This window comes from Eptatretus burgeri, chromosome 17 (assembly GCF_056783735.1).
Source record: "Eptatretus burgeri isolate ZD-2024b chromosome 17, Ebu_testis_v1, whole genome shotgun sequence".
In the NCBI taxonomy this organism is placed as follows: domain Eukaryota; kingdom Metazoa; phylum Chordata; class Myxini; order Myxiniformes; family Myxinidae; genus Eptatretus; species Eptatretus burgeri.
Genome location: NC_140977.1, coordinates 36,262,157 through 36,281,599, shown reverse-complemented (window position 1 = coordinate 36,281,599; position 19,443 = coordinate 36,262,157). Strand labels below are relative to the sequence as shown.

The 19,443-nt window shown below is 43.9% G+C and overlaps 1 protein-coding gene across 1 annotated transcript in view; it reads left to right on the top strand.

The window, feature by feature from the left end:
- Window positions 1-19,443, top strand: part of LOC147009750 (uncharacterized) — an 86,246-nt gene that overhangs the window by 49,169 nt on the left and 17,634 nt on the right. The window contains exons 8-9 of the mRNA XM_085861207.1: window positions 2,958-3,035; window positions 12,283-12,363. Of these exons, the coding sequence (XP_085717333.1) occupies window positions 2,958-3,035; window positions 12,283-12,363 (159 nt within the window). The remainder of the gene's footprint in view (window positions 1-2,957; window positions 3,036-12,282; window positions 12,364-19,443) is intronic.

The window sequence follows — 19,443 nt, the reverse complement described above, 5'->3', positions numbered from 1 at the left end:
AAGGAAAGAAAGAAAGAGGAGAGGACGGAGACCGGGTGATCGTGGCGACGGCAGAGTGGTGGGCGACGAGGGTTCTGCGGGATCACGGCGATTGCGGTCTACGGTCCTTTGTGGTGGCTCACCATGGTGGTGGTGACCGAACAGTGCGACGGCCGAGCAGCCAGGGACGAGGGCCGTGGACTTCGGGTCGTGGGTTCGAGTCCCACCAGTGGTTTCGAAGTCGGTGTACTCGCACGAAGCGAGAAGGTCTAAGACAGGCTCTTACCTCCAGTTCAGCTTCCCTCCGAGCTGGGGGTATCAATAAAGGCCGCGGCCACCATTTAGTGTGTGTGTGTGTGTGTGTGTGTGTGTGTGTGTGTGTGTGTGTTTGTGTTTGTGTTTGTGTTTGTGTTTGTGTTTGTGTTTGTGTTTGTGTTTGTGTTTGTGTTTGTGTTTGTGTTTGTGTGTGTGTGTGTGTGTGTGTGTGTGTGTGTGTGTGTGTGTGTGTGTGTGTGTGTGTGTGTGTGTGTGTGTGTGTCTGATAAGTAGAATTGTTTAGTGCTTTTTGTTGTACATTATTTGCATTGCTTATTCGGATAACTCTGCTCTGTGTTTCTCTGCCGATTGTAAATAAGTATCTGTTAAATGTTCCAGCTCATTTCTGTGTTTCTTTCGTTGGCTTAGCACGGTGCAAGTTTGAGAAATAGCGAGGCTGTAAATTGTTCATTTGGACCAACGGGCCTTGGTGACCTCCGCTCGGGTTACACATGGTTCGGGCACGGTAACAGCTCGTCCCGCTCGAGGTCTGTCGAGGGTGTGAATTCCCCGGTAGCTTTGCCGCGTGGGTAATTAGGTATATTGAAGTTTGGCAATTGACCCGACTCCACGCGGTCGAATTATTGGCGATTCATGGTCCTGTAAGGGGCCCGTGCCTTTCGGACTTATCCGAGGGCCACGACCTAAATGCTGGTGTGTTCGGTGGAGCCCACTCTACTGCTCCCACTAGCGATCGTGCTCGCCACCGATACCCGGCCCCACAACAATATAGCGTGATATGTCAAACATTTAATGGGCCAGATACAGTATGTTCTCATGGATCAGGCATTACGTGGCGGAGGTATGCGCTCCACCGAGTGCCCCTTCGCGTGAGGCACATGTTGTTCAACCAGCTTCCAGTATTTTGTGACGAAGGAGCTCTACTGAGGCTCAACATCAGCACCGCTGAGTAGATCCACCCAGTTTATATCTCTGACTTCTTCTGAAAAGGCAGCCCAATCTCCTAATTGGAGTACAAGTACACTAATTTCTGTGGGCACGATTTACGCGTGGGATTATAATTGTCTCACTTCCACAAGGATAACATGATGATCACTTGTGCTGAAACATTCAATCAATGCATTTGTGAGTAACCTGAATGGTAGTTGGTAGTTCGTGGAACAGATATAAGATATTCATCTTATCTCATTCTCTATTTTATATAGAAGTTCAGATTCTTTGTTCTTGAAAAATATACTTTATGGATGACTGTAAATATGTCTTGTCACCTTTTTAGCCGCACCTCACGAGCTCCAAGGTCGTCGTCGTCTTCTTCTTCTTCTTCTTCTTCTTCTTCTTCTTCTTCTTCTTCTTCTTCTTCTTCTTCTTCTTCTTCTTCTTCTTCTTCTTCTTCTTCTTCTTCTTCTTCTACCTTAAGCACTCAGCTCTTTTATATACAGGATCCGTATCTCGTTAAATACTAAACACCTGTACACATCCTCACATTGAGGGTGCCTTTTGAGAGCGTCTATCATGAACTTTTAAATATATTCGGACATTTGCTTTAAAGTTTCGAAAAGTTCACGTTACTATTTAAAGATTATTCCATTTAACGTATTGTAATTTCGTAAATGCACTATTTTCTCGTCATGAACGACGATCGTCCATGACTGGTCTCGCTATTGGCTCAATCAAGGCACGTGACGAAATATCGGAAGTTTTTTTTTCTTCTTCTTCCTATTCTTGTTATTGTTCTTCTTCTTCTGCTGAAGACAAAACCTTCAGGACGCGGCTCTTGGACACATTTGTCCTCGTTAGTATTCTAAGGTAGGGTGGGCCACCACACGTCTAAATCCGGCCCTCTGTAGAGCGTTCGCCAAATGGCTTAAAGCGCTACAACAAAACGGTTTTCTTCGTGCGCCACTTTCCATCGTTTCAACCTCCTGAGCTCCTATTGATGGCTGCGGCGGTGTAGCAGGTGGCGACGTAATGTAATCGGCGGAGTAAAACAGAGAATCGATCTGAATTACCACTTTATGGACGTCGTTGTGCTCTTTCCCCATGCCGTTACCGATTCATTAACTTAGTTCGGGAAAAGCTTCAAATTTTCGGGGTGTTCGGTGTAATGCATAGATTCGACTAGATCTGAGAAACGCCATGAAAAACACACGAGAGAGCCAAAAAGCAGGGTGTGACGCGACAGTTCCTCGTGGTATGGTCGTTTTTTCTTAATTGATTAACTTATTTGAGGAAAAGCTGCAAATTATCGTGGTGGTAAGTGCGACGCATAGATTCGACTAGATCTGAGAAACGCCATTAAAAACACGACGAGAGAGACAAAAGGAGGGTGTGAACCGACGGTTCTGAGTGGTATGGTCGTTTTCCTGCTGTTTCTTTGCTCGTGTGCGTGTATTTTTTTTTCTGTCCGTACACTTTATGCTGCTGCACCTCATGTTTCTCGCGTGATTCTTCGAATGACAAATTAAAATTTAATTTAAATTCTGTGGAAACGTCGTTTCGTCGCTTCTCCTCAGACGTTGCAGCTCCGCCCCCTTTCATGACGAGACATTTTGTCCGTGAAGCCTGAGAGACCTCGCATTTGGTTTCTTTATTTCCTTCACTACGAGCTCTCTGTGTCGATCAACGTATTAGTGTTTCCGCTTTTAAGTTCGCTGTTCAACGATGACCTTTGGAGAGGGAGAGGGTGAGAACGGGGGAGAAAGAGAGAGGGAAAAAATCTGAGCTTGATCGCTCAGTTCGTCCTAACATTCCATACTGTGCACCTGCAATTACAAACTCAGGTGTGTGTGTTATTTGGAGCCTTTTTATTTTTAATAAGAGGAAATTTTGTTGACCCCCCCTTCCCTGCACCGCTGAGGTAGCGGTGAAGATGATGTTCGATGGTTTCCATGGCAATACCGCTGCTGGGGTGCTCCCTTGACGACTCTGACGCATTTGCATGGCGGGGGGGGGGTTGTATGAACTAGTACGTGCCCGTACGTGCAAAAAAAAGAATAATTGTAACGTCATAGCACCGTGTTTTGTCATTGGTTGTTAAATATATGGCCATAACTTCGGAACCACTTGTCCGATTAATATCAAACCTCGAAAAGGCACATCCACAGGGCCCCAGCAATATACCTGGCAAGTTTCAATTAGATCGGACCAGTGGTTGTCGAGAAACAGCGGTTGCAGACAGACAGACAGGCAGACACACACAGAGATTGCTGGAATTATCGATAGATGTTAAATAAAATGTCGTTTCGATGAGAGGAGTGTGCATCAACATTTGCCGAAGGTGGTGGGGAAGATGTGTATAGTAATTGGTAAATTTGCAGGAACTGTTTCTTCAAGTGGAAACAATTTTGGAAAGGGCAATGCACACAGTTCCTCGTCACCTCGTCACCTTCATCCGCATCCTCCCTTTCACACGAGGTGACGTCCGATTGTCTTCTCCCCTGCCTTGACCACAATGGCCCTCCACTTTTCTCCACTCTCCAACCACCCCCACATTATTGATTATCCCCCCCTCCCCCCTCCTCACGTAATCTTCACATCTTCACACAGATCCACACAAAAAAATGAGAGATTTCAAAGAACCTGAAGGTGATGCTGATGGGTAAGCTTGACATTGATGGAGCATTCCATGCTAATCCCTGGTGTTGGCTCAATGGTGAGTGTGGTGAGCTTGGGATCCTAGGATCCTGAGTTCAAATCCCACTCAGATGTTGAATTAATACCAGGTGGGGTTGACTCTGCCTGTCATCCTTCCGAGGTCAGCAAAACGAGTGCCAGCTTTCTGGTATCCTGTGTCGGAGTGGCGACCCGTCTAGGATTGTGCCCAATAGCCAAGGAGACTGCTTGGGCAGCACCAACGCTCTGCACAGAGTATGGTCCCAATGGATGGATGGTACATGCTCGGGCAGAGCACCACTCGGTGTAAAGAAGCAACTCTTATAATGAAGAAGACCGAAAAGTCCGTCCATTCGGAGCTAAGCTGTCTCGCCTGGGTTTTAATCCCGATCCACCAGTATACTGTCATCCTGGTGTTTCACAGGCAGGATGATTTGTCAATGTGTGTGCCGTCCCTCGGATGGATATGAAACTCTGTGTTCCATCTGTCGGTATTTGTTTATGGACATTAAACATCCCATGGTGTCCTTCACGAAGAGTAGGTGTGCTTTTGCCAGCACCCTGAACAAATTCCAAATTCCTGCTCCAACTACTGCTGGAAGGTAATGACAAACCAGCCAGTATAATCTTTGCCAATAAATAAATTGGCACTTGATCAAATTGTGGTGAAGTTGTGTGACATTGAAAGTTCTCGTGCCATCAATGTGATTTATTTCTTTATTTATTTTTAAAGTTGTTATTCATTTACATATTTTAAAAAAATCAATCAAACTTCAGTATTAGCAACATGATAATTCCATGGACAGACTAAGCGAAGATTAAGACCTTTCTTCTTCCTTATCCTTTCTGGTCTTGCACCCTCTGCTATTTTTGTGTTTTCTTAACCCCCCCCCCCTTACCCCAGGTTTATTATTAAGGGTGCACATGGTCCACCATCAACCCCTATTTGGTGCAACTTACAAAATCCAGAATCATTGCTCACCTACGTTCATCCTTTACTGTCATTTTTTCTCTCTCTCTTCAACCCCTCCCCTCCCCCCCGATCTTTGGAATCGACTTGTATATCCTTTCAATCTCCTTCCCTCCATGTCTTCAAAGCAGCTGTTCACCACCATCTCAGATCATCCACCACTCAAAACCATGATCTTTTCTACTCCCGCTAATCTGCAAGCCCATATCATTCCTAATTGCCAGTTTTTCCTGGAGACCGTTTGTTTCTGTATCCATCTTGTCATCCTTTCCCACATCTCTTGTATACCTCCCCACGTCCCTCATTTCCTCCCCACATCCCTCTCATTTCCTCCCCACATCCCTCTCATTTCCTCCCCACATCCCTCTCATTTCCTCCCCACATCCCTCTCATTTCCCCCCCCACATCCCTCTCTCTCTCTCTCTCTCTCTCCGTTCCTCTTGAAAGACGAGGTTGGCAGCCACTCCCAGGCAAAAATGCTACAGTTAGAACTATAATATATGAGAGTAGTACTCTCATATCCTGCAGGAGTTACTGCAGGAAAGGAATGCTATGTTTGCCTTGGCTTGAAGAGGTTCAATCTCTTGAACTTCAGGACTCACCATCAGCCATGACCTTTTTTGGGCCAACCACATAACAAAGTTGGCCTCTAATGCCAGTTGAAGATTGGACATCCTCTGTCATTCCTTGATAAACCACAGACTGCAAGGCTTTTTGTGCTTATCTCGATGGAGTATTGTTCTCCCGATTGAGGGTGCTCTATGGATCTTGATGAAGTACTGAGGCTCGAGCACACCTCTCTCTCTCTCTATATCCCTCTGTCTGCAGTATCTGTGGATTCAACATTATTTGCATCTCACACAATGAGATTGAACACAAAGCATGTTGCTCATGTCACAGACAAATCGGTGCTCAAGCTCCCTTTCTCCTTTCCCTCCTGGTTAAACTGAGAAAATCCAAGGTTTCTGCTCACTTTCACTTTCTGCCGTTTGTGGAACTGCCTTCCTGAGCCTGCTCAATTTTACTCTTCCTCGATGGATAGAGGCTGGAGTCAGGATTGGAGGAAGATGTATCAACAATATAACGTATGCTGATACCACTATTGGCAGAAGCTAAAGAGGACGTCATGAAACTGCTGCAAACAGTCAAGAAGGAAAGTGAAAAAGCTGATCTTTATTTAAACATAAAAAAATACCAAAATCTTGTAAACTCAGAAGATCAACATGTTCAGATTGGGAGATGATCATTTTTGAAATCGTGGGGTCTACTGCAGGGTCTACCGGAGTGCTCAGTTCCTCAATACTGACCACAGGCTTGTTGTAGCAACTCTAAAGCTACACCTTAAATCCTGGAGAATGGTACTATCCCAGCCTAGGCTGGATGTTGGCAAGCTCAGCGATGAGAGAGTAGCTGAGGAGTTTGCGAACAGGCTGAGTGGACACTTGGGGGGTCTGGGTGCTTTGGGGGGTCCTGAAGAGTTGTGGAGTGCCTTCAAGACCACCGTCCTTGATGTTGCCGGTGGATGTCTTGGAACTCACCGCAGGGCAAAGAAGAATTTTGTCTCAAGGGACACTGGATACCATTGACCAGAGTCGCAGGGCCAGGCTGAATGGCAGAGCTGAGCTGTTCAGGGAGCTAAGGCGTAAAACTGTACGTGCACTGAGGGTGGACAAGAAGGCCTATGTGTGAGGAATCTGTGAGGGGGTAGAGCATCACCTGTGGACAGGTGATTCTCGTCCCGCTTACAGGGGAATTCGCGCATTGTGTTCATCCAAGCCCATCCTTCGGAGCACTGCAGTTATAGCAGAGAGTGGTAGGCTCTTGACAGAGGAGCCTGAAGTGAAGGCCCGCTGGGCCGGTTACTTTGAGCGGTTGTACCGGGCTGATCCCCCAGCTGTCGAGTTGGACGTCAAGGGTGTTACAATCCCTGTTGCTGACCCTCGAATCAACTGTGGTCCACCTTCGCTTGTGGAAACACGGGCTGCGGTGAACCGGTTGAAACGGGGCAAAGCTCCAGGGATCTGTGGCATCCATGCTGAACTTCTCAAGGCTGGTGGAAATGCTGCACTCGTGTCGTTGCATGCAGTTTTGTGCTCTGCCTGGAACATAGGCATCATCCAAACTGATTGGAAGAGGGGCCTTGCTGTTCCTCTCTATTGATCTATTGGCGTGATCGCCAAGACTGCAACAACTACCGAGGGGTGACGCTGCTCTCAGTGCCGGGCAAGGTCTTTGCTCGGATAATTCTTGATAGGGTTTGCCACCATCTGCTTGAGCACCAGCGTCCAGAGCAGTCAGGCTTTACACCAAAGAGGTCAACGATTGACCGTATCCTTGCTTTTCGTGTCCTCACCGAACGCAGACGAGAGTTTCGGCAGGGGCTGCTTGCAGCCTATGTTGATCTCTGTAAAGCGTTCGATTCAGTGAATCGGGATGTCCTATGGAGGATTCTTGGTCTTCGTGGGGTGCCACCAAAACTGATTAATCTGATGTCTGAACTATACTCTGGAACTGAGAGTGCTGTGGGATGTGGTGATACCATCTCTGACTTATTTCCAGTTGTTACTGGAGTTCGGTAGGGGTGTGTACTGCCCCTCACACTTTTCAGCACTTGTATGGACTGGATGCTGGGGAGGATGTCGGAGAGATCAAGTTGTGGTGCATCGTTTGGGAATGTCAAGCTCTCTGACCTTAATTTCACACACGATGCAGTCATCATTGCTGAGACTCTTGATATCCTTTTGGGGACCTTGATATCACTTACCTGGGCAGTGATATTCATGTCTCTGCTGGCTGTGAGTCAGAGGTCAATCGACGTCTGTGTCGGGCCTGGCGAGTCATGGATTCACTGGATCATGGGGTGTGGCGCTGCCGGTACCTGTGCAGGAGGACGAAATTCCGAGTCTTCAGGTTCTTGGTACTTCCAGTCTTGCTCTATGGATGCGAGACTTGGACTCGGACCAAGGATCTGAGACGGAGACTTAATTCCTTTGGTACCAGGTCTCTTCGGAGAATCCTTGGCTATCGCTGGTCGGATTTTGTGTCCAACGAGCAGTTGCTGAGAGAGACTCAGATGAGATTTGTTACCTGCATAGTCCGTGAGCATCAGTTGTGGCTGTATGGACATGTGGCTCGTTTTCCTGACGCTGATCCTGCTCACCAGATTCTCTCAGAGGGGGGAGTCTCGTGAGTGGAGGAGGCCAGTGGGCCAACCACGTGCCTCGTGGTTGCAGCAGGTTGACCATTATCTCAAGGAGATGGGGATGGGCCTGGCATCTGCCTGGGGGATGGCCAGACGGAGGCCCCTGGAGTACTGGCGGAAAGTGGACGCAGCGACGCGCTGTTCTGGCACATGCTCCCATACCTGACCTGACCTGATTTCAACGAAACTTTACCACAACCTTCATCACCTGTGATGTATCAAATTTTGTTCATGGCATTAAAAAAATTATGGTCTGAGGGGTCTCTGGAGGGAGTCTACAGCCCAAAAGGCTGGACCAGTCGTTCTTAAATGTTTACACCTGATAGGCAATCCACCTGAGACGGTCCGCGTCCAAACCCCGTCTAAATCGGACTAAACGTCACGACGTGACGTCACACAACGTGAAAACACATTTTTGGACATAACTCAGTGACCGGAAGTCATAGCGACTTCCTGTTGACGCCAAAACAAACTTCAATGGAATATCTAAATGTTTTAAAATGCATGTTAATACAAATTATGCACAGTTTTCGCAAGCGTATGACGTCAAAGTTTTTAGCTATTGGCGTGATTTAAAAAAATTGTATTCGTTCTACAGGTCACAATTCTTAACCGATTTGAATGAAATTTTAACAGCTGATAGAAATCCACAGTGCAAAAGGATATGTGACTTTTGGTGAAGTTCAATATCAGGATCTGGATTCTGCATCACTTTATATTATCGCCCATTATAAACCAATGGGGAATTTTGTGAATTACACATGGCTATTTCTCAAACAGTTTTGCACTTATTAAATTGAAAATTATACTGTCTATTTATGCATGTAATATTAACATGTGTACAAAGTTTGATCGAAATTGACCCAAGGTCAAGGTCAGGGTCACCCAAAACATGAAGAACACATATAAAATACATATTTTTGTTTTACAACATATTTCAAACCTGATAACGGGATCGTAAAGCTGGTTGAAAAGCAATGTTCCTAGGTATTTTCAAATATTTTCTACGATCAGAATGAAGGCAACAAGCACTGATTATAAGTTGTTGAATGTCACATGGTGGCTTTAAATGAGTTGTGAAAATTTTCAATCTGCTGCCGTTACCATGACAACGCGCGCCTGATAATTGTTATTTGTGACGTCGCGTCATTTTATTAATGTACGAACAAATAAACACCACACATTCCATGACATTACAGCTTGGACCACCACACGGAAAGGTCAACTAATTCGCCAAGTGTCATGCTAAGCACGATTTTTCGTTTGTTTGTTTGTTACTTGCAAAATCGAAGATTTTTCAAGTATATTGGTCAGTCGATTTTGTAATTCTGTCTGTCTGTTTGTCTGTCTGTCTGTTTGTCACCTACAGGTCACAATTTGAAACTGATCTTCACAAAACTTCACCACATGGTAGAGTTTGTCAGAAGGAAGAAGCCTATTGTTTTTGAGGTCAAAAGGTCAACATTGGACAAAGGTCAATAACTTAGGTGAGGTTTCTAAAATCCTCAATTTTCATCCGATTGACTTGGAATTTGAAGAGGATTTATATTTCAGGTCACTGTTTTCAACTCGCTTGTTATTTTTGAGGTCAACAAAGACCAAAAGATCAACATCGGCCCAAGGTCAACAACTAAGGTGATATTTCTAAAATCCTCAATTTTCATCCGATTGACTTGGAATTTGAAGAGGATTTATATTTCAGGTCACTGTTTTCAACTCGCTTGTTATTTTTGAGGTCAACAAAGACCAAAAGATCAACATCGGCCCAAGGTCAACAACTAAGGTGATATTTCTGAAATCCTCAATTTTCATCCGATTCACTTGAAATTTGAAGAGGAGTTGCATATTTCGTCATTGAATTCAACCAGCAATTCTTTTTGAGGTCATATTTGTTTTATGGATTTTGCAATTATCGTGCTCTGCACAATGTCGTCTTCTTGTTGTTTATCTGTTTGTCTGTTTGTTTGTCTGCACAGAACTTTTGTGTTTTTCTCTGCAACCACTTGTTGGATCGAGAAGAAATTTTCACCATTGGTGTGACAAGTCATGTAGAATGTTGTCATGATAATTATGACGTCATAGTTCACGTGGTGTGGCAGCCACATTGGAAAAACGGAAAAACTTTTGACCTCTCTATCTCTGAAACCGAACCAAGGAAAAGATTGAAACTTGGCACATAGCAAGTGTGGTGTAGCGGGCCTGCGGGGGCAGGGCATGAGGTGGGGAGCATGTTGGAGGAGTGGTTTAGATCGTGATCACGTGCTTGCGCGGGATATAGGAGTGCGCGCCGCCTGGGGCGTCGTAGTGGTTGCTGTAGCCGTTGTGGCCTGGGAGCCTGTAAGTCGTGTGGCTTGTAGAGTGCATCGAGTACATAATAAAGGGGAGTTACGGGCAACGTACGCTCACGCTCTCGCTCGTCCAATAAAGCAGGGTTGAACTGTTCCCCCGCTCGTGTCTGCCTTGGAGCACCACTACCACGACACCACAGCAAGTACTCCACATGCAGAATTAGTGCGATTTTTTTTTTTTTCATGATGTCATGGGTGCCTTCACTATGATGTCATAATTGCATATGAAGAACGCCACATCTGATCAGTATGAAAAATTGAGGGCCATCTAGGGCTAAAATGGTCCACAAAAAATTTGATGACATCATCGGTCATGTGATTCGGCAACCATATTGTTTTTTATTTAAATTTTAAACCTTCAAAAATCTCAAATGGCTGAACAGATCGAGACAAAACTTTACACGTATGACCGCCTGTCCACGAGGAACAAAAGGTTCACACATGATGTTGCAGGTCACATGATTTGGCAGCCATATTGGATTTACCCCAAAACTTATAAAAAATACACCACTCAAAAGAAGTCCTTGCAAGGGTCTGCAAGCTCTGATTGCTCTTTTTATTGTTTGGTATTTGCAATGCTAATTAAGTCGAGTAGAGAAATATGAACTCGGTTGATAATCATGGTAAAAAGTCACAACTAGCAACTCTTCATAGGTCAGAGGCAGTCATCATTGTTGGACAGTAGGATGTCTAAGTGACAGGGCAGGGATTTTTGAATGGCCCTTGTATTCATCATCGATCAGAGGCAGCCATCAGGAGGTTCCTCCCGATGACTCCATCTTTCCTCTTTATTTCTTTGGGCTCCTTCTTGGTCTGCCGTTTCATTATGTTTGTACCATATCCTGATGCTGTGTGGACTGTGCTTCCCCACTGACGGGCCTCTGGTAGCTTGTACATGTTGTTGCATTTGAGCCTGGGGAGTAACAGCTGAAATATGTGCGGGTTCTTCCTGACATCTTTGTTTTTTTGTTCCTTTCACACTGTTCTACTTTTTTCGCAGTTCTCTTTATTCATTTTAATTCTTGCATTTTCTTCTCTTTCATCTCTTTTCCTCTCTATTCCTCTCTTTTATTAATTATCTATTTCTCTAAAGAGAAGTGAATTATTGCAGACATTTTTCTGGAAGGCCCACTTGGCTGCGCCTGGATGGATTTTGAGGGTGGTGGAGTAGCGGCTGAAACCCAAATCCTATCCAGGTTCCTCCAAATGACTCCATCTTTACCCTTTACCTCTTTGGGTTCCTTAATGGTCTTCTGTTTCATTAGCTTAGTTAGTTATTATGTTTAGTAAATGCCAATTTATCATCCTCGTAACTAGCTGTCATTAGGTTTTTTTTTGTGTGTTGTCTTGTGGAAGAGCAAGTACACTGAATGGATCAGTAAGCAACATAGCAAAAGCAGAGAGGAACACCAACAGCAGGGCTGAGAACAAAATAGATGGCAACTTGGACAGGCAAGGGATGTGGGGAAGAAAATAATGAGGGGTAGGTAGGATAGGACACATCGGTGGGGAGGGGGGAGCTTGAACCTATACATTTTATTGAATCTGTGACCATTACCACAAAGGAATATTGGGGAGGGGAAGATAAATCTTCGGGATTACAAAAAATCGAGTCAAAAAAATTAATAAAGGCTGGCCGATGACCTGTCATCTCAGGTCTTGGTTGATGTCTTTCAAAAATGTTTGCCTGTGCCCTGTAGTGTTTCATCAAAAAACTTTCGGCATCCTAATTTTGTGTCTACATGTGTGTTCCCTCTCACTGCATTATTAGTTTCACAATGTATATTTAATAGCAATGATGAAACACATTTTGCAGGAAATTCTTTTGCTTTTCAGTCATTCATTTAATGATTATTTAGCATTATATCTTGAGTGCACAGCCTTTTTGTGTGCAGGTGTAATAATGGAGGTTGTGACTGGAGAGTCCAGTGCAGATGCAACAGAAGCTCAAGATGAGGAATTGTGTGATGCCGAAGGTAAGATGTGCAAGATTACTGATAAATGATGTGAAAAGCACATGTGTGATCGTCTTCCAAAAAAATCCGGGGTTTTCCTTTTAAAAATTAGATTTTGGTTCTTTGCATTGATTACAAATGGATGATGAAAATAGGCTGCGCAACCCTCGAACCAACATGGAATAATTTATCCCATGTTCACTATGGTGAGTTAAAAAGATCTTTATGTGAGTTAAAAAGATATGTTAAAGTTAACTCACTATGGTGAGTTAAAAAGATAAAAGAATTTATATCACTAAAGTATCATGCAGCCTTTAGTTGTATTTGCTGGAAGGAGTGAGACAGACACAGACAGAGACAGAGACAAAGGGAGATGCACTGGAGGAGAGGTGGTTTAAAGAGAGACTCCTGGCTTCCTTGTCATGTGAGAGCAACAGGCATTGTGCTTTGCCCTTATGGCGGGGGAATCCAAGAATGTACCGAGCTTTAAATTCACTGCAATGTCTCTTTACGGCAACTTTATGATGTTTCGTTCTCCAATAATGATGTGTGACTGTACGGGAAACAAAATGGACTTGATTGGGTGAGACCTGACAACCGTACGTGCTTACGCCTTACCCATACTTATGTGTCCATAATAGTCAAATCTCGCTGAAACTCAAAATGCGATTTGCCATTCAGTCAAACATATATATATATATATATATATATATATATATATATATATATATATACATATACATATACATATACATATACATATACATATATATATATATATATATATATATATATATATATATATATATATACATATACATATACATATACATATACATATACATATACCTATACCTATACCTATTTGATCCATGCACCTTCAACATTTGTCAGGTCAAGCCAGAGTAAACCTGTATTAACCTGTTTCAAGATCCGGTTGACGGTGATTAACCATCCGTCTCCCCCACCAGGTTTCCTGATGAGGAGGGTGTGTGGATATGGACACCCAGCAGGATTAAAAACAAAACCTGTCAAAGGGTGGAGGAGCTCTTTGTGAGCCAACGGCCACCCATATCTAGTGCCAACTGTATCTGCGGACGTCGTCCTGAAATTGGGTTGCTTTTTTTTCGGAGGTTGGTGGCAGGATTTGCACTCCAGCTACCGTAAAAGACTTCATTCCGCAGAACCCATAAATGCAAACAAATCTGAAAAACCACTCCGTGGGAGTACCTCCTGTGCAGCTGCCCTCTGCAGGGCAGCTCACTGGATGATGGAATTGGGGCAAATAAAGCCTTCAGAATCCCCATTTTTTGTTGATTGGAGGAAAAGCATGGGGTAATCCTCCTGGATCAGATTGCGGTGGTGTGTGGGGGAGTGGTGCTGAGGTGTCATCCACTATACGGCGGTCTCCTTTGGTTCACCTGAAGCGATCACTTTGGGTGGGTGCCTGGACTGTCCAATTCCAAAGAGAAGATGATCACCTGTCTGATGTCATCTGAATTCCAGCGTTTGAACATCGGTATTGCAGCACTCCTCTGAGGTTCGGAGACCAGATAGTGGTGAAATCATGGCGGGTGGTTAAACCTACCATTGGTCTGGTTGTTCTGATGGTTACCATGCCCAAGGAGTTGCTGTAGCTGTGTCCAATAAGCTGACTCTCGTGATAATTGAAATGACACCAATCAATGAGCGTATTATGAGACGAAGGATTCGTCACTCCTTGGGTGTCGTTTCCCTGGTCTCTGGATATGCTCCGACTGAGGCGAGTGATCTCACTGTGAAGGATGCATTCTATGTTGTGCTCGAGACTGTGGTAGATCAGTGCCCCATGCAAGATACACTTTTAGTGTTGGGGAATTTCATTGCATCGACTGGCACTGATGGGAATGGTTATGAGACGTGTTGGTCCCCGTAGGTCTGAAACTGTGAACCAAAATAGCACGAAGTTCTGGTTGATGGTTTCATCACTCACAGGCTCATCACTGGACTTGGTATTCCATTGCTGGTGGTGTGGCAAAGGAGATTTACCATGTGCACGTTAATGGTCCCTGGAGGATGATCCAGAATGGTAGGGTTAACTGGAGTGTTCAGTTCCTCAATACCGACCACAGGCTTGTTGTCGCAACTTCAGTTTCAGCTTAAATCCGGGAGAATGGTTCCATTCCAGCCTAGGCTAGATGTTGCCAAGCTCAATGATGAGAGGGTAGCTGAGTGGTTTGTGAACATGCTGAGTGGCGATTATTTTATTTATTTTTTTTTTTTGGGGGGGGGGGGTCTGGATGCTTGGGGGAATCCTCAAGAGTGTGGCGTGCCTTCAAGACTACCATCTTTGATGTTGCCAGTGGATATCTTGGAACTCACCATCGAGCGAAGAAGAATTTTATCTCAAGGGATACTGGATACCATTGACCAGTCACAGGGCCAGGCTTAATGGCAGAGCTCAGCTGTTAAGGGAGTTGAGGCGTAAAAAACGTATGTGCGCTGAGGGTGGACAAGGAGGCCTGTGTGCGAGGAATCTGTGAGGGGGTTGAGCATCACGTGTGGTTGTGATTCTCATCCTGCTTACAGGGGAACTTGTGCATTGCGTTCCTCCAAGCCCATCCCTCGGTGTACTACAGTTAGAGCGGAGGGTGGTTGGCTTTTGACAGAGGAGTCCGAAGTGAAGGCCCGCTGGGCCGGTTACTTTGAGCGGCTGTAGCAGGCTGATCCACCAGCTGTTGAGTTGGATGTCAGGGGTGTTGCTATTCCGATTGCTGACCCTCCAATCATATGTGATCCACCTTCGTTTGTGGAAACACAGGCTGCAGTGAACCGGTTGAAATGGGCTAAAGCTCCTGGGATCTGTGGTATCCATGCTGAACTTTTCAAGGCTGGTGGAAATGCTGTACCAAAGAGGTCAACGATTGACCGTATCCTTGCTCTTCGGGTCCTCACCGAATGCAGACGAGCGTTTCAGCAGGGGCTGCTTTCAGCCTAAATTTGATCTCTGTAAAGCATTTGATTCAGTGAATCAGGATGCCCTATGGAGGATTCTCGCTCTTCATGGGGTGCCACCAAAACGTATCAAGCTGATGTTTGAACTATACTCTGGTACTGAGAGTGCTGTGAGATGTGGTGGTTCCATTTCTGACTTATTTCAAGTTTTCAAGTGGAGCTCGTCAGGGGTGTGTACTTACCCCCACACTTTTCAGCACTTGAATGAACCCAGATTCTGGGGAGAATGTTTGAGAGATCAAGCTGTGGTGAATCGTTTGGGAATGTCAAGCTCTCTGACCTTAATTTCACACACTATGCAATCATCTTTCCGCAGACTCTGGATATCCTTTTGGGGGCTCTCGAGGTGCTGAATGAGGAGTCTGAGCCACTGGGATTATGGGTTTCCTGGGTCAAAACTAAGATCCAGCCTTTCAATGACATCTTGGACACTGCTATCTTGTCTGTTCCTGTTTGTGGTGAGGATGTTCAGGTCACAGAGATTCACTTACCTTGGCAGTTCTATTCATGTCTCCAATGGCTGTGAGCCAGAGGTCAATAGACATCGGTCTGGCCTGGGGCGTCGCGGATTCACTGGATCATGGGGTGTAGCGCTGTCTGTACCTGTGCGTAAGGACGAAAGTCCGAGTCTCTAAGTCATTGGTGCTTCCAGTCTTGCTCTACGGATGTGAGACTTGGACTCTGACCAGGAATCTGAGACAGAGACTTCACTCCTTCAGTACCAGGTCTCTCCGGAGAATCCTTGGCTATTGCTGGTCGGATTTTGTGTCCAACGAGTGGTTGCTCAGAGAGAATCAGATAATATTTGTTACCTGCATAGTCCATGAGCATCAGCTGCGGCTGTATGGACATGTGGCTCCTTTTCCTGACGCTGATCCTGCTCACCAGATTCTCTCAGCGAGGGAGCCTCATGTGTCTCGTGGTTGCAGCAGGTTGATCAACATCTCAAGGAGATGTGGATGGGCCAGGCATCTGCCTGGGGATGGCCAGGCAGAGGCCCCTGGAGTCCCTGCGTAAAGTGGACGCAGTGACGTGCTACTCTGGCGCATGCTCCCATACCTGATCTGACCAGACCTGACCTTCAACACTATCTATGGGTATCTGGAGCGGGGAAAAAAAAAAACTCGCAAATAAAAGTTTAACATTGATCTTGATCTGATTACAACTGTGGGTGATATATATATATATATATATATATATATATATATATATATATATATATATATATATATATATATATATATATATATATATATATATATGTCAAGATCAGGGTTTGCAATCAAGCAATGACTACACCAATCGTCGTAGAGAAGAGCTTTAATACGCACCAAAAGTGTACACGAGAGTAGAAAGGCACCTACAGTATACCAGCTCAGTCAAACTCTGGCCTGCAAGCAGTTTGGTTTACTTTATATATACTTTTCCTGCTCATCTGTTTTCATGATTTCCCCAACTTCCATCAGCTTTATATTTCCTTTCTAAGATATCGTATTCTTTGAAAGTAACAACACCCCAGCAAATATTCTCTCCTGGCCTGACAAAGCATTGATCTTTTCACAAGCAAGAAGATCTGTTATTGGTCAGGCAGATCTTTATCACACTATATATATTATCGTCTCAGTCTACTGCAAGATGTTCCCTTTTGAACTATACCAAAACAGTGCTGATTTATGATTGGGCATCTCCGAGCTCAAGGCTCAAAGAATGTTGTTACAAGGGCCAACAAGAAAGCCAGATGTTCAGCTGCGAGAGAGAGAGAGAGAGAGAGAGATAGAGATAGAGATAGAGATAGAGATAGAGATAGAGATAGAGATAGAGATAGAGATAGAGATAGAGATAGAGATAGAGATAGAGATAGAGATAGAGATAGAGATAGAGATAGAGATAGAGATAGAGATATATATATATATATATATATAGCGAGATTGCCGACTTGCTTTGATTACCAACAGTCAAAAAACGGTAGCTTACTGAGAGCATCTTAAATGCTTTGGCTTCCTCAATTAAATGCTACATTCAATTTTTTAAGAAAAGGTAATCTTATTAAAATGGCTGCTCTCATCTTGGGAGCTGTTCAACAGCTCCACATTTGCCCCTCTGTTACTTAGAAACATAGTGGAAAAGGAACACCACAATTATAATAATTTTTAGAGATGGAATCTTGATGGAGCGGCAAGGTGGTAGAAGGGAGTCTCCTCCAGAGGTGGCACACTTTTATGAGTAGCTCCAAGTGGGCCATAACGTCACAAAAGCTCCGCCCGCACTTTCTAGCCTCATAGAAAAGCCCCCCCCTCCACCATCCCGACCAGCCCACCAATACCCCACCCCTCTATAGAATAGTGGATACATTTCAACAATTATAACTTGAATATACATTTCAACAATTATGACTTGAATATACATTTCAACAATTATGACTTGAATATACATTTCAACAATTATGACTTGAATATAGGTCATGAGGAAGCAAAAATTACCTTTCAAAAACAACTCACACAAAAATTATTTCACACACACAAAAAGATACATATATTTTCAACTAACTATGGTTCTTTATGAACAAGAATATAATTTTTATAAACAAGTAAGAATAAGCAAAAAATCACCTTTCAAAAACAACTCACACAAAAATTATTTCACACACACAAAAAGATACATATATTTTCAACTAACTATGGTTCTTTATGAACAAGAATATAATTTTTATAAACAAGTAAGAATTAGCAAACAAGAATATAATTTTTATAAACAAGTAAGAATATATTTTTTTGCTATTTATCATGTTCTTTATGAACCAACAAAAAGAATATAATTTTTATAAACTGTAAGCCAGAGTGAAAGAAAAATTTTAAAGAAAAGTCCCAACATTTTCCAACAAGGCAATGTTTAGATAACATTTCTTTCCATCTTCGTCATTGGTACAAGCAATTCGAGACACTCATCCAATGTGAGTTTTAGCAGTGTTTACTCCCGAAAGCACTAGTGTCTGTACTTTCATATTTCCCAAAAAAATAATACCACCATCACGGTGTCTCGACTAAATTTTAAACTAGGTTCTTCATTTTCTGGGTTTTCTGGGTTTTCAGAGATGGTTGGTCCAGGGGAACTTCATGCACCACCATTGTGTCACTGTGGTAAATCTTCACACACCACACACACACACACACACACACACACACACACACACACACACACACACACACACACACACACACATACACACACACACACACACACACACACACACACACACACACACACACACACACACCATTACTTTTATGCCATGATGACAATAACACTGAATATCATAAGGCCAACGATCAATATGTGGAATATCCATGTTCCCCCTTCACCAAACACTTCCATTACCCATGATCTGAACCCTTCTTCCTGAAAAAAGTCATGGTACTCTGCAGTTACCTTCCTTAGGTGTTCCGCTAGGTCACAGAAATATACCATTTAATAATTTCTGGGATTCTGCAAGATTATTTATTCGTATCCTTATCTCTATCCTTGTCCCAGTTATCCCTTCATGTAACAATATGCCTTGTTCCAGGCGTACAATGCCTTTGTCCCCTTCATCCCGTGGCACACGAGATGCATAATTGTATATCAGGGCCCGATAAGTGTTTTCCCATATACGCCTTCCTAATGCAATTGATCCCAATGTTTACCTTTTTTCTTCCCTGTGCACACTGTCACAACCCATTCCTTGTTTCCCCGACCATTGACCTACCAAACATTCTGATCTCTATGACATTCCCAAAATGTCCTCACTATCTGTTATTGTCCATATTATCACGATTATACACATGCTAATCAAACACTGCCACATCTGTCATAAACCTCCAGTAACATTTCTTTCTCTTTTCGATTTCCTGTATCCTTTTGCAATGAGATGCGTGAATCCATGATTGGCTTACCTTTTCTTGACAGATCCTTGGGTAACCAATAATACCTGAAAAAGTCCAGTCCACTGCATCTTCAAGACGTTCCTCCATTCGAACACCCTGTTGTCAAACTCTTTCACAATATTTATTTGCATCACAAGAGTTAATATTCATTTATACATGTCCATATATTTTCCAGACATTTTACCAA